The sequence below is a fragment of the Octopus sinensis genome, linkage group LG14, assembly GCF_006345805.1.
Source record: "Octopus sinensis linkage group LG14, ASM634580v1, whole genome shotgun sequence".
NCBI classification, from domain to species: domain Eukaryota; kingdom Metazoa; phylum Mollusca; class Cephalopoda; order Octopoda; family Octopodidae; genus Octopus; species Octopus sinensis.
In genome coordinates this window covers 535,829-557,569 of record NC_043010.1, presented here as the reverse complement: position 1 = coordinate 557,569, position 21,741 = coordinate 535,829, and the positions used below count along the sequence as shown (strand labels likewise).

General features: G+C 34.0%; 1 protein-coding gene across 2 annotated transcripts in view; it reads right to left on the bottom strand.

Annotated features, from left to right (window-relative positions):
• Nucleotides 1–21,168, bottom strand: part of LOC115219489 (putative protocadherin beta-18) — a 53,277-nt gene extending 32,109 nt beyond the window's left edge. For both annotated transcript variants that reach the window (XM_029789662.2, XM_029789663.2), the window contains exons 1-3: nucleotides 21,158–21,168; nucleotides 13,093–13,096; nucleotides 5,327–8,445 (exon numbers count right to left, since the gene is read on the bottom strand). In XM_029789662.2, the coding sequence (XP_029645522.1) occupies nucleotides 5,327–7,756 (2,430 nt within the window). In that variant the 5' untranslated portion in view covers nucleotides 7,757–8,445; nucleotides 13,093–13,096; nucleotides 21,158–21,168. The remainder of the gene's footprint in view (nucleotides 1–5,326; nucleotides 8,446–13,092; nucleotides 13,097–21,157) is intronic.
• Between the last annotated feature and the right edge of the window lie 573 nt (nucleotides 21,169–21,741).

The following is a 21,741-nucleotide window of genomic DNA, read 5'->3' as shown; positions in this document are numbered from 1 at the left end:
TTGTAATGGTCATATTTTGCCAATTAAACACATGCACTATAGGTTTGGTCTTTAGCTTTATTTTTATTATTTTTGTTTCTTTGTCAATGCTCTTTCCTCACACATCCTGTCACCTCTGCAGCATCTTTTTATCCCACATGTCTCCTCCTGTTTTGCTTTGTCCATTTAGTAATCTCTGATTTGAATTATCATTTATTCATCATATTATTGTTTCTGAGTCATTGATGAGATCACATGATATGTGACAAAAGAGCATTGACAAAGAAACAAAAATAGTAATAACAAAGCTGAATAAAGACCAATTTATAAAGTGTATGTGTTTAATTGACGAAATGTGACCACCATTCCCAATGTATAAAATTATATATATATAATTTTATATGTGTGTGTGTGTGTATTATCATATATCATATACAAACATATATAATGTGTGTGTGCTTATATGCATATATAAATACATGATATTTAGTCATAAGCATAAATAGATTAATGAGTGTATGTGTTGGTTGGTTGTTTACTTAAGCGTATTTTCATCACCACTTTCAAAGTTTAACAGTTGTTTTAATACAATAACATTTATTTCAATTGTCGTTTTATTTGTATAATTGTCCGTTGTTTAATATGTACTGCATTAAAACCGTTGATTGGGATTCAATAAAAAAAAAAAAAAGAATTCTTCATGCCATCAAAATGGGACAAAGGATTACATTACTTTATTTTCCTGTGAACTACTGACAATTTAGAAAAGTATAATGTCAAATTAAGGGTATTTTTTATAGTTCTTTATTTTTATCATAGTCTCAGAGGAAGGAAAAGCACCAGCTGTACTTGTACAGGCATTTATTTGCCATGGGAAAAAAATAAAACAAATAGACTGGACAATTAATTACACTACCACTCTCAGGGCAACCAATGTGGATATTGTGTATGGATCCGTATGCATGTGTATTAGTATGAGTGTATTTATGTATGGCTTATATATATATGTCAGTTGCATATAAAACATGTACATATATATATGTTTGTGGGTGTATTATATATACATATATGCTGAGACGCCCTTTGGTCACGACACTAACCATGGGATTGCACCTAGAAAGTTACCCTCCCAGGCACAAGTCCAGGCAAGGTTGTTTCATGGAAGACCAGCAGTCGCCATGCATACTGGCATCCTCTCTCCATGCCACCAGTGTTATCCAAGGGAAAGGCAAAGGCCAATACAGCTTGGCACCATTGAAGTCACAACTCATTTCTACGGCTGAGTGAACTGGAGCAATGTGAAATAAAGTGCCTTGCTCAAGAACACAACATGCAGCCCGGTTCGGGATTCGAACTCACAACCTCGGAATCATAAGCTCAACGCTCTAATCACTGAGCCATGTGCCTTCACTATATATTATATATATATATATATACATACACAGAGTTCAATATCTGTATATATTATATATATATATATATATATATATATATATCTGCATATATATATATATATGTATATAATATATGTATATATGTATATATATATATATATTATATATATATATATATATGTATATATGTGTATATATATATATATACAGAGTCCAATTGAAAAATGTGTACACACTTCAAGAAAGGAAAAATCTTTATAAATATTTTAATTCAGTGCTATTGTAATTTCTTCAGTGTTATCACAATTTGATAAAAGAGGTATCTATATTTATAAGGGTACTTATACAAGTTCAATATTTATACAGATTTTTTCCTTTCCTGAGGTGTGCATACATTTTCTTGATGGACTGTGTGTGTGTGTTATCAACTACACATAGTCAATTTATGTGTTTTGCTTGCTCACCACTTTACTGCAGGATAGCACTTAGGGGATGACTTTCACTTAGCAGTGAGTATTAAAACACTTGAACGTCATAGACAGACAAGACAACTCACCTCTAAGCCCCTTCAGGAGTGGTGGCTATCAATATTTTGTCATTTTCATGGCTTATCAATATATATATATATATATTTTTTGTTTGTTTTTGTTTTTCCAGTTTCAGCTCTTGAGCTGTGGCCATGCTGGGGCACCGCCATTGTGGTGAAAGAGTACAGCAGGGATCACCACCCCCTGCCGGAGCCTCGTAGAGCTTTTAGGTGTTTTCGCTCAATAAACACACACAACGCCCAGTCTGAGAATCGAAACCGCTATCCTGCGACCGCGAGTCCGCTGCCCTAACCACTAGGCCATTGCGCCTCTACATATATATATATATATATATATATGTATATATACATATATATATATATATATGTATGTATGTATATATGTATATATATATATATATATATATATATATATATTATGGAGATGTACTTGCATAGTGAGTGACTTGATCTGAGATCGTGTGCTGGAACGAAAACAATTGCAGTGTGGAAGGTGTTTATAAGCCATTTAAGAAACACACAAAACCGTTAGATTCACTTCAACATTTAAGTTTAATTTGTTAAAATATTTACGTCGTTTTGAGACTGCGACCTGTTCACTGACAAAACTTCATGCTGCATCTCAAAGTTTTGCAGTGAACAGGTCGCAGTCTCAAAGCAACGAAAATATTTTGACAAATTAAATTTAAATGTTGAAGTGAATCTAACGGTTTTGTGTGTTTCTTAAATGGCTTATAAACACCTTCCACACTGCAATTGTTTTATATATATATATATATACATATATATATACATATATTTATACACATGTATGTGTGTGTGTGTAAATACATACATATATGTATATTATATATACATAATCATACATTTATATTAACTATATTTAAATCAGTTTTCATTTTTTTATGTCTATGTAAGATATTTACAAATATGACAGAAAATAGAAAAAGTGTACAGAATTGCCCATCAGATACACCACTACAGCTTGTTACATGCAGAATGATCACATTTAGACAGCAATGAACTCTGTGAATAGTTGGAGCCATTTGGTTAATGGTGGTTGAGTGACTACATAATAATATTGGAACCTCATGTGACACAAGAGTAATAAACACATTCGTTAGCACTGTTTTTGATAGTTAAATGTCTTTAGAACCTGTTTGATGTAACTGGTGATATGACGATCCAGAACCCAGCAGATACAGGTTTGAGCTCCACAGGCAATTCTCTTCACTTTTTCATTATTGATCATATTTGAAAATGTCTTATATGTGTGTGTTTATGTATCTATATTTATCTAGGCATGTTTCTATTATTTGGAAACCAAAACATTGTTTTTACAAAGAATATTTATATACAAAAGAATGAAGTAATGTGAGAATCTTTAGATCTTTTCTGTTTGGCGTTCACTTTTCAATTTCTTCAATTTTGTTCCATTTGATTTCAAATTTGGTGTAATGATGTAGTTTTGTATGCTAATTATGGAAATGAAATTCATTTGTGTTATCAATTAAAAAATAGTTAATAGTTTTTAAAGTTTGCAAGTTTTCGGTAATTTTAGCCAATCAAAAGCCACAATCAAAAGACACTTAGGTGCTTGTTTCCATAGTAACAAGTCAAGTTTTCTGTTTTTCTACTTACTCAACATTGGGTTTATCAACTCCAAAGATGGGACCCACGTGCAACAAATGGAAAGTATATAAGGTGAAGTAATGAACAATGCTCTGGCACTCACCATTTTATGGTTGACTCATATCTCTGCAAGTTTATGTGGTACAGGAGATACAAAAATTGTAATTTACTTGACAAAATCCACGACAGCATCACAAATTTTCATTTTTTGAAATTTTGATTCCCATCTATTCATGAACTGAACTACAGTTTGTCCTCGTTTTTTTTATTTTTTGTAATTTTTTGTAATTTAATGTTTTTTTTGCTACAAGATATGTTTTTTACAGCTGTTTTGGTCATTTCTTGCACTGAATGTTTATTAAATGCTTAAAGCTTATTAGAACTTCCATTGTTGAATGTTTTCTCATTGTAATATTGTCATGAATGTTCTGTTGTTGTAATGTTGTCGTCACACACAAAACTATAGCTTCCAAATCCTGGTTTCTCATTGGGTAAAAATTATCAAACTTTGAATCTCAGTAACATTTTTTAAAATATATTTTCTGGAGCTAGTGAACAATGTCATCAGATTCAGCATGAAAAATTAACATCAATATTCCAAATTTGAAAATTTTCACATAATTTGAAAATTTCAAAAAGTGAATGCAAACAGAAAAGATCCTAATCTTCTGCTACATGAGCCTACAAATTATTGACTGCAATGAATGAGTGCCAAGAAAATTGGAATAAATTGTAACCATTCTTAGTATCATATACAAAGGATGACTTTTCAAGATTTAATGAGGTAAATAACAAATGAGAATGTACAGGTGAGAGAGAAAGTTCATGCCTTATGTACAAAAATACTTAAGTGAGAGAATATAGCCATATTGAGGACAGGTTGTGCAATAAACCTAACCCCCAGATATTAACAAGGAGACATATTCCAAGAAGTCTCACAGACTTTCTCATGGCTTTATCCTCACTCACAAAGAATACTCCTTGCATCAGGGAAATTTACTTTATTTAAAAACACAAAAATTATGTGTGTGTGTGTATGTATGTGAGTGTGTGTATATATATACATATATAAGTATATATACATATATATATATATAAGTATATATACACATACATATAAGTATATATACATATATATATATATATGTATATATACTTATATATATATGTATATATATAAACACGCAAACATATTCTTATATATATGATATGTTCTGTTATGTTGCAACAAAAATATTGTTTCCAGAACACTTTTAAAAGAAGATTAAATAAACTGTGTAAGACATTATTTGCATAAAATTCATGTCATTGGTGAATGTGGTATCTACACTGTTTAGTATAAACAGTGTAGAAAAATCTGTTATAGAATATTGCAGTGTAAAAGTATCATTGTTTTATGCAAACACACACACGCATACACATACACACACTTTTGGCAATGTCATAAAAGTGTAATAGTACACTGTCATAGAAATGTCTTGGTAGTACACTCTGACATCTTAATGTTGTAGTAGTGTCATAGTAGTACATTATTGTCATTGTAGTGTCATCGTAATGTTACAGTAACCTTTTAGCAGAGTTACGTAAATGTAATAGCAGTACACTCATAGTATGTATCTCTAATATGTTTGTGTGAAAATGTGTGTGACTTTTGTAAATGTGAATGAGTTTGTGGAAGTATTTTGTGTGTGCCTGTTTGCCTGTCTGTTTTGTGTGTGTATGTATTGTGTGAGTGTGTGTGTGTGTGTGAAAATTACATAAGAAAATATCTTGCCTGGGAATAAGTTTCTTCTTCTTCTTCTGCCACAGCTTGAACTTGTTTTCCAGAATTACATCCTCTCCACGTGTGATCGGGAGTTGACTTAAATCCAGTCGGTGTGTCTCTCCTTGGTATTGTGGCTGGGGAGTTCCTACTTTTGGCAAGATCTGCTGCAAGAGCAAGCTGAGCTTCAGTGTGTGACGAAGACGGTTCATGAAAGTATTTTGATTTTTCAGAGTCACTGAGGAATTTGTTAGAAATTTCAAATTCTTCATTATACTGGATTTCTTTCTGATTGTTTCTTTGTATGATACATATTGCTATGGAAACCACTATAGCAGTGGACAAAGTGACAGCTGCTATAACAATAATTATTACTAAATTTATATGAATTTTATCATCTGATAAGGTTTGCAATGCTGTTAACATCGTCGAGGTCTTGTTACTTACTGTCAATGTCAATGATAAGGTTGTGGTTGCTGATAGAGCAGGAGTGCCACTGTCTTTGACAGCTAACTGCAGATTATAAGAACCGGCATCGTTTTGGTAGACTTTACGGGAGAATGACAACACCCCAGAATAGGGATTCACCGAAAATAATTGCTTGTCATTACCACGGAGGATTTCAAAACGGAGGAAGGCATTTTCTCGTATATCTTTATCTGATGCTCTCAAAACTGTGATGTCGTTCTTGCTTTGTGGATGATAGTGGACATCCAAACTAAAAGGGTTCACACTTGGAAAGCTGAAATATGGTGGGTTATCATTTTCATCAATAACTTCAACGATGACATCTGCTGTGTTGTTTAGAGGTGGTATTCCATTATCTTTGACAAAAACTCGAAATTTATAAATATCTTGTTTCTCTCTGTCCAAAGACTGGGCGGTTGAAATAAATCCAAAGTCAGAAATTTCAAAAGGAAGAATTCCTCTATCATTGCTAAACAATGTGTAATTCAACTGACTTCCAGAACCAAGATCTGGATCAGTGACATTAATGAAACCAATCGGGAAGTGTGGTTTTTCATTTTCATATGTAAGGAATTTAAAAGTATCTTTAGAAAATAGAGGCTGCACATCATTGACATCCATCACTTGGATAGAAAAGTGTCCTTTTGTCTTTAAAGATGGCGAACCCTCATCTTCACAAACAATAGTGAATTCTATTTGCTTTTGTTTTTCTCGGTCAACTGGTTTTTTGATGACTACTTTGTATTTATTTTTGCTTAAACTTTTTAGCTGTAGGTTATCATGTTGTAGTCTGCAGCTGACCTCCCCATTACGACCAACATCATTGTCTGATACTTTTACATAAGCTATAAAACTGCCAGTCTCTACTCCCTCTGATATCACAGTTTTATTTCTACTGGACTTAGAAACGAACTTCACATCAATTCTTGGAGCATTATTTGCTTCGCTCACTACATTTACCAGAACCACTGCTGTTGAACTCAATGAAGGACTGCCCCCATCTCTGGCTTCTATGAATAACTTGTAAGTTTGTTTCTCATTCAGTGTAAATCTTTTATTGAGAAATATTTCACCAGATATGTGGTCCAACATGAAATGGCTTTTAGCCAAGTCTGGTGTCTTTGAACTAAAATGATATGAAATATTACCATTTTTGCCAGAATCAAGGTCTGTTGCTGACAATGTAACGATTGGAACACTTTGCCGGTGTCTGCTGTTTACTGTAACATTGTAAATGCTTCGAGAAAATATAGGTGAATTGTCATTCTCATCTGTGACTGATATTTTAATATTCAAAATGCCTTGTTTTGGTGGTGAGCCACCATCTCTAGCAATTACTTGAAGAAGGTAGGTATCTTTTACTTCTTTGTTGAGTCTTTCCTCCAAGATAATTGCTAATTTAGAAGTGCCATCACCTTGCTTTAAGACAGATAATCGGAAAGGTTCATCAATATTGCTTTTCAGTTGATAGGTAACCTTAGAATTTAAGACGCCGACGTCTCTGTCAATAGCATTTGGAATTGATATTCGTGATCCTTTGCCTTCTCTTTCTGAAAAGTATATATTAAATTGATCGACAGAAAATTCAGGTTGGAAATCATTGCCATCTTCTACAACCACTTTAATGTCTAATATTTTGACAAAAGATTCTTTGTGTTGGACAGCTATTTCCACCATAGTAAAGCATTCTGTGTTATATTTGCACAGAGCTTCAGCATCGAGTTCCTGAGCCGTGTAAAGCTTCCCAGCTGGTGTCACACGAAACAGCTGTTGTTCACCCATCACAATTTCATGTAGCAAACTAAACTGGAACTGGTTGTGGTCACTGACCGGCACAGTGTCCAACAAATGTGAGTCCACTGCTATGTCACCAACAAAAGTATCAGGTCTTTTCCCTTCTTCAACTTGATAAATCAGGTCTATGCAGAGGTACGTGTCAACGAGCAACAGCAATAGACAACTTTGCAGTAACATGTTCCCACAATTAGAAACCTTATGTCACAGGATATGCAATGTTAGGGGAGAAAAATGGCTTTGTTGTTGTTGTTGTTGTTGACGATGATGTTGTCTGTAGTGGTAGTGTCGTAATTGGCGATGGTGGTGCTGCTGCTACAGTTGCTAGTGGTTCTGGTGATTGCAGCACAGATAGTGGTGCTAGTGGTTCTGGTGATTGCAGCACAGATAGTGGTGCTAGTGGTGAAGATGGTGGTAGATATGATGATAGCACTGCTACTGCTGCTGCTGCCGTTATAATAATAATAATAATAATAATAATAATAATAAAAATAACAAATTATTTTTCTTTATAGCAGTATGAAGAGAACGAACATTCGACTGGGAAATCGAATGCTAAGATGAGAAATGTGTTTGTTGAGTTTCTTTATTTGGTTATGATGTGTCTTTTATATATGTTTATATCGATGTGTATGTTGGACATCAATACTGCAGTTTGTCACGTGACAGGCTCAAGTGGAACAAGAGACAAATGTTGAAATGTTTCATTTTTCCTTTTTGTTTTTTTTTTCAAACTTTTCTCTTTTTATTCTTTTTATTTCTTTCTTTTTATTTGTTTTTGTCACATTACTACCAAAGTATCCTCTTTCAAGTGAAAGTATTTATTTTCTTCTGCAATTCAATTTTGGTGATGTTGTCTTGAAGATTTACTGAAAAGACAGAGAGAAAAGAAATTTTATTATATTATAATATATATGTATAAATGTGTGTGTGCGTGTGCATTCTCTTACGTCTCTCTCTCTCTCTCTCTCTCTGTATATATATATATATATATATATATATATATATATATATATATATATATATATATATATATAATAGAGAGAGAGAGAGAGAGAGAGAGAGAAGAGAGAGAGAAGAGAGAGAGAGAGATAGATAGATAGAGAGATAGATAGATAGATAGATAGATAGATAGATAGATAGATAGATAGATAGATAGATAGATAGATAGATAGATGTGTGTATGTTTCCCTTGTTTACAATTAACACGGGAAAAATAGATAAAAAGTTAACAGAGTACCAAAAAATCACACAAGTAAAAAGGGCATAACACCTTGTTTTTAAAGGTTGAAACTTTGGGTTTATGTGAAATATTTTGTACAATATATATAAATAAATAAATGGAGTTAAACGCAGGTGTTATTCAAATTCTTTTAAATCTGACACATGTTTATATCCTTACAACTAGATTTCATGTCTCCATTAGCAAAGGTAGAATAAGATTGAATGGATTAATGTAGGTAACTTTATCTGTATAACCTGCTTTAAGTAAGGCAGAATTATAAAATTCAGCCTTGTCATTGAAAATGTCAACATTAGCAGATAACTTAGACAATCTAAATGAAATATTCTTAACTAAGTTCCTAGTAATTGCCCAAGAATAATTACTCTACATTTCACTTCCACTAGATATATCTTTTTTCCAACACTTTAGGGTTTTATTTAATTCACATATCGTCTATATTTCTCATTTATTTGATTTCTAATTTTTTTTTCTTTCCTTTACCTCTCCTCTTTCTATAGGCTACCATGCTGGAGCACCACCTTTAGTCAAACAAATCAACCTGAGGACTTATTCTTTGTAAGCCTAGTACTTATTCTATCAGTCTTTTTTGCCAAATCGCTAAGTTACGGGAACATAAACACACCAGCATTGATTGTCAAGTGATGGCAAGAGAGACAAACACACACACACACACAAAAATATATACGAGGCTTTGGTTGGCCCGAGACTATGGTTGAAGACACTTGCGCAAGATGCCATCCAGTGGGACTGAACCTGGAGCCATGTAGTTGGGAAGCAAGCTTCTTACCATATATATGTTATATATATATAATATATACTGTATATATCATATGCATACACACATATACATACATTTAGTAAATAAATATAAAAGAAAAACAACTTTTAAAGACCTCCCCCTCGGTTTTTTTTTAATATGAATTATTAGAAATGTTTAAGCAACAAATTAAAATGGCCAGTTGCAGACTGAGTGATTTGAATGAGAAGTTGAAGTTCACTTCTCAGCTACATGGTTTCTAGGTTCAATTCAATGCATGGTACCTTGGGCAAGTTTCTCTTCCACCATAGTCTTGGTTCAACCACCAATGGTCTTATAAATAAAATTTGGTAAATGGAAGCTGTGTGGAAGTCTGTTACTCTTTTACTTGTTTCAGTCATTTGACTGTGGCCATGCTGGAGCACCGCTGTGTGGAAGTCTGTTAGAGGTACCATTTCTTTTATCAGGTAAGGAACTTAATCCCGCTTTTAGTTGAACACCACTGCCTAACCCTTGGATTCCTCCAATGGAACTGTTTTAAGTATTAGGGCCATAAGTCTTGAAGTCTCCTGTCCCTCTTTCTCTCTTTTTCCCTATCTCTTCCTTTCTCTCACTTTATCTTCCTTTCTTTCTTTCCCCTTTCCAGCTCTCTCTCTCTCTTTCCTTATCTGTCCCTTTCCCTCACCTTTACTCTCTCTTTTACTTTTACTTCTTCCCTCTCTCTCCTTCAAATTTCACCTGGGTTGAATCTTATTCATCCTGTCTGCAATCAGTAAAAATATGTACCTGTGATATACTGGGATTAGTTAATTTAAGTTAATTGGTCCTTAGTCAAGGGAAATCTATTAAGCACAATACACATACATATTCACAAATACATTCATACATACATGCACACTCAAACACACACATTCAGGCACAAAAGAAAAACATATACAAACATCGACACACATTCACATATGCACACACTATAATACACACACACACACAGATTCACACCTATACAGACTCTAATTCACACATTCATGCATCCATACACTCAGACACACTTTGCATTCCATTCTGTGATCAAAGCCATGACCATCACATTCATTTTGACAAATGTATGCCTGCATTATCGAATGAGTTTTCTTATTCTTATATAAGATGGTAGGATGTGGTAAGGGAGATTTGGTTGCTATTTCAAGCAGATCAACCGACCACATAGTTTCTCTGTCTGATTTCGTGGTCCATCAGTGTTATGAAAGTTGATAAGAAAAGATCTGCAGCAGATAAAAAAATAAAAAGAAATAATTTTTTTTTAAAAAAGCATAGAAATATTCCACCAATTTCCTTCTCCTTCCCAGCCCCCACCTACACTTTCCTTGCCTCATTTGGTATTGCCAGCAGCCTCTCTCTGGATGACTGATTGACCAATCAACTGAAGCCTCTACAGGATGTCCACAGTCTATGGGTGATGGCCACAGATGACTAGAACTGACTTAATAAGATTAATGAAGGTATCAACAGAATAAGTGAAGTTGGTAGTGGTGCTGATGATGATGATGACGGTCATGGTAGTGGTAATGGTGATGATGGTGATGGTGGTGGTGGTGGTGGTGGTAGTGGTGGTGGTGGTGATGGTGGTGGTGGTGGTGATGGTGGTGGTGGTGGTGGTGATGGTGGTGGTGGTGGTGATGGTGGTGGTGATGGTGGTGGTGATGTGGTGGTGGTGGTGGTGGTGGTGGTGGTGGTGGTGGTGGTAGTGGTGGTGGTGGTGATGGTGGTGGTGGTGGTGATGAGAGTAAATGAATAAAATAAACTGAAAGAGGTGATTTGACAGCTTCCGTTGTTGGAGGAGATAGTAGGTTCTGGTTTAGGTTAAAGAGAGGGGGAAGGAGGTGAAGGAGGAGAAGAAGAAGAAGAAGAAGAAGAAGAAGAAGAAGAATGAAGAAGAAGAAGAAGAATGAAGAAGAAGAAGAAGAATGAAGACGAAGAATGAAGAAGAATGAAGAAGAAGAAGAAGAAGAAGAAGAAAAATGAAGAAGAAGAAGAATGAAGACAAAGAATGAAGAAGAAGAAGAAGAAGAAGAAGAAGACGAAGAAGAAGAAGAAGAAGAATGAAGAAGAAGAAGAAGAAGAATGAAGACGAAGAATGAAGAAGAAGAATGAAGAAGAAGAAGAAGAAGAAGAAGAATGAAGACGAAGAATGAAGAAGAAGAATGAAGACGAAGAATGAAGAAGAATGAAGAAGAAGAAGAAGAAGAAGAAGAAGAAAAATGAAGAAGAAGAAGAAGACAAAGAATGAAGAAGAATAAGAAGAAGAAGAAGAAGAAGACGAAGAAGAATAAGAAGAAGAATGAAGAAGAAGAAGAAGAAGATGAAGACGAAGAATGAAGAAGAAGAATGAAAAGAAGAAGAAGAAGAAGAAGAATGAAGACGAAGAATGAAGAAGAAGAATGAAGAAGAAGAAGAAGAAGAGAAGAAGAAGACGAAGAAGAAGAAGAAGAGAAGAAGAAGAAGAAGAATGAAGAAGAAGAATGAAGAGAAGAAGAGAAGAAGAAGAAGAAGACGAAGAAGAAGAAGAAGAAGAAGAAGAAGAAGAAGATGAAGAAGAAGAATGAAGAAGAAGAAGAAGAAGAAGAAGAAGAAGAAGAATGAGGAAGTTGGGGATGAAGAAGAAGAATGAGAAAGAAGGAAAGAAAAGTTTGTGGAGAAGCAGCTAGGTCGGCAACAACGGAACAATGGAAGCATCTCAAAGAGTGAACAAGTGAATAAAGAAGCAAGAAGGCAGAAGGAATTTGGAGTTAGTGGTGTTGGTGGTGATGGTCATGGTGATGGAATTGCAGTAAAGTTCTGTTGAAATAATACAAAGAGTAACAACAACAACAACAACAACTACAAGCTGCTGGTTTGCTTGTTGGAACTTCGACAAACAGACAGACACGCGATCATCGGATATCGGACAGTTGTTGAGGCCAGGCGTTGGGAAAAGGTAACTGTGTATGTATGATTTATTGTTTGACAGGAGTCTTCATTATCAATCACACAGTCCATAAGTCTCGGAGAGTGGAACAGCAGTGTTTCATAGCAGAACTGAGGTTTTGCTTGAATGCAGACACAAAAGAAATATCTATCAATCATTTGATGATGAACAGTGACAAGTTTTTATGGTTCGATGTATCGTCGTCGTTGAGGTACTCTGCACCTATTGTTATTCTCTTGGTTGGTTTAGCTGGCAACACTGCTTTAGGTTTTCTTTTTCTTTTTGATTTTGTTGTCACTTTTGCTATTTTTGATTTTTCTTTTGTTGTCATCGTTTTTAAGAGTAGAGATGAGAGGTTTAGCTATCGAATATTATTCTTGCTTTTTTTTGTGTGTGCTTGTGAATGTATATGTGAGCATATATGCATGTGGTCCGTGTGTGTGTGTATGCGTGTGTGTGTGTGTGTGTGTGTTTGGTAGTGATGGAGAACCAGAAAAGTATAGTGGTGGGCCTATATGTGTTTGTTGTGACTTTGGCAACTTGTAAACTTTTCTTTATTAACTTAGTGTCTATTATTCTTCTTCTTCTTCTCTTCTTCTTCTTATTATTATTATTATTATTATTATTATTATTACTATTATTGTTGTTGTTATCATCATCGTCATCATCATCATTATCATTATCACCACTGTCATTTTTCTATCAATACTTTCATTAATCATATTCAAGTCAGCTCTAGTCATCTGTGGCCATCACCCATAGACTGTGCACATCCTGTAGAGGCTTCAGCTGATTGCTCAGTCAATCTAAAAAACTCAGTGCTTGTCAAGTTTCTTAATGATGATGATGATGGTGGTGGTGGTGGTGGTGGTGGCTTCCAATTTTGACAAATGGCTAATGATTTTGAGGGTAGAAGCAAGTTGATTACATTGACTCCAGTACTTAACTGGTAGTTTATTTTATCAACTCTGAAAGGATGAAAGGCAAAGTTGACCTCAGCAGGATTTGAACTCAGAACATAAAGAACTGGAATAAATACAGCAATTTTTCTGACTCTATTCTGCTAGGTCACTGCCTTATGGGTAATAATGATGATAATGATGATAATGATGATGATGATGACATGATAATAATAATAATAATAATAATAATAATAATAATAATAATAATAATAATGATAATGATAATAATAATATATTATATTTATCCCAGGGACACAGATGAAGGGAACATTACAAAGACAGGTTACAATGTACAATGGTTTAGATAAGATTGGGTGATGAGGAGGAAAGGAGATGGAATGAAATGAAAAGCCTACAAAATAAGGTATACAAAAATATAGGAATATGTGGACGAAGTTTGCCTGATACAGGAAAACTTACAAATGAGGCCATTCAAAGAACCTCACAAATCCAAGATCACGCTAACTCCCGACAGCACATACTCTCTATTAGTTTTCTTTCACGAATATGCTAGTAATTTCAGAAATTGGTAAATTCCTAAATGCAATCATATTTATTTCCATAGACAATTTTATGATGCATAATTTTGACAGAGAGTTTTTATTTACTCCATTATATGTTAGAATCTTTTATCCTTTACTTGTTTCAGCCATTAGACAGTGACCATGCTGGGGCACCACCTTGAAAAGTTTTTAGTTGAACAAATCAACATCGGTACTTATTTAAGCCTGGCACTTATTCTATTAGTTTCTTTTGATGAAGAACTAAGTTACTGGGATGTAAACAAAGAAACACTGGTTGTCAAGCGGTGAGGGGGACAAACACAGGCACAAATACATGCACACACAAACACACACACACACACTCACACACACAACACACACTCACACAACACATACAATGGGCTTCTTTCAGTTTCCATCTATCAAGTCCACTCAAGGTTTTGGTCAACTCAAGGCTATAGTAGAAGACACTCACCCAAAGTGACATGCAATGAGACTGAACCCAGAACCATGTGGTTAGTAAGGAAACTTCTCACCACACAGATGTGTAACTTAATGAATGCAAAAAGTCATCTAATATCTAACGACCTTTAAATTCTAACTTTTGAATCTCTAAAACCCTAATATAAAATTTATAATTTTGTTTATATATTTGGTTTCCAAGATTCTTGATTTGAACTCATATGCTAAAACAGATTTCACTGTTTCTTGGGAGGGTCATCATGTCATTAATAAACATACACACAGGTTTTATTTCACTTCTTTCATTATTTTTAGTCAACTGGTTTAACCACTTAACTCAGTGGTCAGGGAAGTTTTTTAGCCAATTACCCCAAATTACATTTATGCAAATGTTACCCCCTTGTTTTGAAAGGAAGAAAATCATAGAAACTTTGAATTCAAAAGGTTTATTGAAACTATTTATATGGAGAGTACAATTATAAATATAAAAAATATAAAACAAATTCAATAAAATAAATTAATATCCTCATTGTGAAAGAAAAGGATTTTTCTAGAAACTTTTTCACTTCAGGTTTTGGAGAAAAGATGTTTCATTTTTATTACAATTACTTCAAAATTGGGGCATTTTAATGTCAGAGCAATTTGGAGTCTCTGGGGTTCAAACAATTACTCTGCTTTGTTTTTACATTCATTAGTGGAAAATCCTTGTTCGCAAAGGTAGCCTGTTGCAAAAAGCAGCAACTTTTTGACTGCCTCCTCATACCAGAAGAAAAATTTACCCCTGTTCGCCAACCCCTGGTGTAACTAATCAATTTATTCATTCAATCATTCAGTCAGTCAATCAAAACCCAGCTAGGTCCCCTTCTCTTTCCTTTTCCAATACCTATCTGCTGTCCTCATTCAGATTTCCTCCACATTAGTCCATGGACTAATGAGTGGGCATGCGAAATTTGAATAACTAGATGAGATACTAGCAGTTAAAAATGTATATATATATATATATGTATGTATGTACATATGTGTATATATATCCCAAAGTACCCCGATCCCCAAAGTACCCCGGACCTCGTTGCCCCCGTGCCGCTGACACGTTAAAAGCTTGAACCGATCGTGACCGATGCCGGACCCTCCGGCCCCTGTGCAGGTGGCACGTAAAAAGCACCCAATCCACTCACGGAGTGGTTGGCGTTAGGAAGGGCATCCAGCCGTAGAAACTCTGCCAGATTCAGACTGGAGCCTGGAGCGGCCCCTGGCTTCCCAGACCCGGTCGAACCGTCCAACCCGTGCTAGCGCGGAAAGCGGACGTTAAACGATGATGATGATGATGATGATATATATATATATTAAAATTATCACTGAGGGTATCTACAAGATACCACCATGCTGGATGATCAAAAACATCCCATCCATATAACCTCTCATTTATAACATAATGTTTAGCAATATATTATCAAATGTGTTTTTCCTTATGAAAGGGATAGATTTGGCTGCAGCTGCTATTTTCAGCATGGCGGTATCTCGTAGATACCCTAATTTATAATTTTAATAATTATTACCTTTGAAGGTTATTTTCTCCATGCTGGCCACTTGATGAGATCGTTATTTTATTTTAAATTAATGATCTTATCCTTATATATATATATATACATAAATAATAGATAGATTTATACACATACATATACATATATATACATATATACATTAATATGAAACAGTGGGAATAAGTGTTCAACATTGCATTGGTGGATAAATATTCTTTATTTGTGGGTTTAAATATATATACACATACACACAAAGATATATGTACACACACATACATATATATTTATATAACACACACATATGCGCATATATATATATATATATATGCTTATGTGTGTACGTCTATGCATATGTGTGTGTGTTTATGTATTCTCTACAAAGACTTTTTGGAATTATATCTTGTTGATTTTTTAGCTTCCTATCTCACTGCATTTACTGCATATCCTGTGGATCTCCTTTCTAAATTTCGAATGTTGGCCATCTTAGCTCTGATGGCTACGGATGAATTATAATGCACAAATGCATACAAACACACACACATATGCATATATATATATATATATATATATATATATATTCATATATATACGCACATACATGCACACACATACATACATAAGTATATGTTTGTACTTGCAAGAATATGTGAATATTTCATTTTTCCATTTTTACTACTTTTTTATATTTGTCGTTAGATTTCTTTATTCTAGTATTTCTCATTACAATACCAGAATTCAGCAAAAACTGTTTTATTTCATTTGATTTCAAATTTTATTATTCCTCTATTCTCTACCATTATCACCATCGTCATCAAATTCATTATCGTGTAGCAATTATTATTATTATCATTATTATTATTATTATCATTATTATTATTATTATCATTATTATTATTATTATCATTATTATTATTATTATTATTATTATTATTATCTTCACCATCAGTATTATCAGTTTCATTGTCATCATTTTCATCATTATTGTTATTTTCACTTTTCATCATCACTATGACCACCACCATCATCATCATCATCATCCTCACTACCATCATCATCATTATGAGTACCACCACCAGTACCATCACCACAACAACAACAACCATCATCATCATCATCATCATCATCATCATCATCATCATCATCATCATCATCATCATCATCATCTCATCATCATCATCATCATCATCATCACCACCACCACCACCACCACCACCACCACCACCACCACCACCACCACCATCATCACATCATCATCACCACCACCAGCACCATCATCGTCATCATCATCATCGTCTCTACCATCATCATCATCACATCATTAGCACCACCACCACCACACCACCACCACCATCATCATCATCATCACCACCACCAGCACCATCATCGTCATCATCATCATCGTCTCTACCATCATCATCATCACATCATTAGCACCACCACCACCACAACCACCACAACCACCACCACCACCACCACCACCATCATCATCACCATCATCATCATCATCATCATCATCATCATTGTCATCACCACCACTAAGATCAACATCATCAACAACTACCTTATTGTTGTTGTTAATATTATTATCCAGAAGTGTCTTTGAAGATTATAGATAGCAATATATTTATTAGTCCATGTAAAAATTCGTTTTTTCTTTCCTGGTAACTCATAAAACTGAAGTTTACAAAAAATTAACAAATAGGCAAAAAAGAACAGAAAAAATTTTATATGAAAAAATTATTGAAAAAAGAACACTGGAAACACACAAATAATCTTTGACATATTCCGATATATGTCTGTTTCCATTCGTATACACTATGATTGTTGTTGTTCTTGCTATTGTCATTGAAAAATTATTTGCATCCTTCCCCCCCCCCATGCATGAGCCAAAGATAAATCACTAAAGTTTTATGCAAAGGGGAGACAAATGTTGAAAAAGAAAATAAAAAGAAGAAATATAATAAAAAATAAAAATGAAATCTTTTGTAATAAAACAGAGATGGGTGAAATATGTGCGTGCATGTATAGACATGCATGTGAGTGTGTGTGCATGCATATGTGTGTGTGTGCGTGTGAGTGTGTGTGTAACTATTGTCACGTTTATATTATTTGTGCCCATTCCTTACATTAATGATTGCCGATGGACACAGCCATAATTTCTCACCCGTTTCGTTTGATCTCTCTTTCACTCTCTCTCTCCATCTCTCCCTCCCTCTGTCTGTTTCCCTGACTCTCACTCTTTCTTTCTGCATTCACACACACACACTCACACACACATATATATATATATATAGATAGATAGATATAGATATAGATAGACACACACATAAATATAGACACATGCACTTTAGTGCTTTACAGGATTCATTGAGCTACGCGTTAGGTAGTAACTATGTTAAGGTGTAGTTGTGACACATATATATGCATGTATACATTTATAGATAGACAGGTACATACATAGAAATGTATGTATATAAAAAAAGTATATATATATATTGTATGTATACACACACACATATACATATATATATGTATGTATATATATATATTTACACATATACATACACCCATATAACGCACACATATATATATGTAAATGTGAGTATATATATATGTATATGCATGTAAATGTGGATGTAAATATATATAGTTTTCAGAAAGTAATTCTTGATACAATCAAAAAATTTGAAGAAATATTTTCTTAAATTAAAAGTTATTTCTTATTTTAAAAAAAAAAATACTTTAAAAACACAGATTGACACAAATCTTATGAAAAATGTTCAGCTTTTCAAATACACATATTTTAATGTAATTTGTATTGAGGTAATTGTTTTTAGCATCAATGTTTATTATCTCCAGTTTAGTTTCAAATTTAGAATTCTTATAAAATAGTCTTTTGATTTTCATTATTGATCATTTTCTTAAATTATATTGTAAAAAGGAATACTTTGAATTTTCTGTTTGCACAAATGTCTAAATGCTCACTACATGGAACATTTCTAAGAGATGAATCTTTGAAATATTGCTTATATACTCTTCTGTGAATACAGTTCTGCAAATTTTGATCCCGTTTGGCTGATATAACTTTCATCATATTTTGGGCTTGAGTTGCAGTGAATGAGATTTTTTCTGTCTGCCAATTCATATTTGCCTTAACTATCAATTCATTTCCATTCTTGAATCTGTTGGTTTTTGCCCTTTTCAATTAATTTACACCATGTCCAGTAAGTTCATCATCATCAATTCACTGCAGGGAAAATTCACTGTCATCAATTCACTGTTTTTTTGTTTTTGTTTTTGTTTTTCCCAATAAAATAGTTTTTGACTATTAATGGTGAGATACTATGGATATATTTTCTTGATAAACTTTCCTCGAGTTGAACTTTCTTCATAGTGAACTTTCCCTCTGGTGAATTGATGGCAGTGAACTTACTTATAATCAATTTACACACCCCAAAATGAAGGTCTCCACATTTTGCTATCTGCATTATTTCTCCTGATGTAAATTGTTCTGCTATTGTCTTTAATCTTTGGCTTTTAATAATTTGTACCTATTTAATTAGTTTGCTAAGATTTTATGATTTCTGTACAATTAGAAAGTATCATTTAACCAGATGTAAAATGTGGTTTCTTACCAGGTGTAAGATGTGGTAAGAACAAATGAAAGATTTTTTTTTTTTTCCTTGTCCTTCATTGTGAGGATTTCGAGTTTTTCTGGAGCAATAGATTTAGTTTTACCACTTGTCTTTCTCTTACCTGCTTGAGTCTCTAACTATTGAATATATACATTTTTGCCATGTTAGATGGGGTAATATGATGAACAGCAAGATCAAAAATCTAGGTATTGTTGTGTGTCTGTGTCCTTACAACAGATATCAGTTGTAACAGTTTCATTTTCCTTAATTACCAAAACAACAAAAAAGTAAGTTCTCTTTCACTTATTCATTATTTTTCATTGGATCAATGCATGAATGTTATTAATTAATTTAAGGAGCCTTGTAAGGACTTCTTTACTTCTGTTCCAAAAATATGAAACAGTTATCCAGGTAATTTTTCCAGTCAAAGATTGGAAGCGTTGATCAAAAGTAATCCCAGATCAGGTTTAGATTTTGTTTCTTCAATGAATCCCATTTCTAGTGTTGCAAAAGTGATTGCAGCTTTCGTGTCTGTAGCCATCTCTTTTATTTGAAGGTAATATTAGTTATAAAAGAAGTATTTGTTTTCTATCACCAATCCTAATCTTTCTAGATTGAATTCTCATAAGAACTTCTGAATTTTGTGTGGGTATTTATCCAGAATTCCATAATTTCTAATCCTAAATTATGGGGTATATTCATGTAGAGGCTGGTCACATTGAAACTAATCAGAATCATAGCAATACTCACACTTTACTGTTTTACTCTTTTATTTGTTTCAGTCATGTGACTGTGGCCATGCTGGAGCACCACCTTTAGTTGAGTAAATCGACCCCAGGACTTATTCTTTGTAAGCCTAGTACTTATTCTATCGGTCTGTTTTGCCGAACTGCTAAGTTACTGGGACGTAAACACACCAGCATCGGTTGTCAAGTGATGTTGAGAGGGACAAACACAGACACACAAACGCACACATATATATACATATACATATATGCAATGGGCTTCTTTCAGTTTCCGACTACTAAATCCACTCACAAGGCTTTGGCCAGCCCGAGGCTATAGTAGAAGACACTTGCCCAAGATGCCACACACTGGGACTAAACCCGGAACCATGTGGTTGGTAAGCAAGCTACTTACCACGCAGCCACTCCTGCACCTATCTGAATTGGTTTTAATCTTTTGCTGAAATCCTGTTCATTTAGTTGTTCTCAACCATTTCTTTACAATGGATCTCAAAATTTTCTCATGGATCCTTAAAATATTATTGTGGATCTCCAATGTATTAATTTGCTTACATGTACTCCACAAAAAACTTATATGCATCCCTAGGGGTCAAATGGACCCCAATTGAGAACAGCTGCTCTAGAGGAATGTTTCCATATATTCCAGTACCTTTTGCTCTTCATTTGTGATGCTCAATTTTATACAATTTGCTGGAATGGTTGAGTTTGCAGATGATTGGTTCAGACACATTTTTAGATTCCTAAAAGTGTATATTTCTGTTCACTACAAGTTTAAATTTGGTTTTGGTTTTTTTTACAAGTGGCAAATCTTCATAAAACTTCCTTTGAATAAATTACCATAAGCAAAATTTCTACAAAATTTCTCAGTATCTTTCTCTGTATGTGTGTATGTATATATATATATATATATATATATATACACACCTGGAAATGGAAGCATGGTGTTCAATCAAATAATAATGTAAATAATATATATATATATATGCATATATGGGTACAGGACGTCACAAACAGTAAACAACATAAAATGAACTAGAAAGGATGAAAGGCAAAGTTGACCTTGGCAGAATTTGAACTCAGAATATAAAGACAGACAAAATACCGCTAAGCATTTCGCTCAGAAATGCTAACATTTCTGCCAGTTTGCTGCCTTAAAAACAAGAAAATAATGACTACATTTCAGAGACACAATACAAAATTGGACATAGAGAGATATTATATTTATGATGGATGCATGGAGATGGTGATCTTGTGCAATTAGAAAACAATTCTAAAATGGCGGTGCCCCAGCATCACCACAGCTCGTGAGCTGAACCTAGATAAAATAAAATAGATAAAAATATCCACT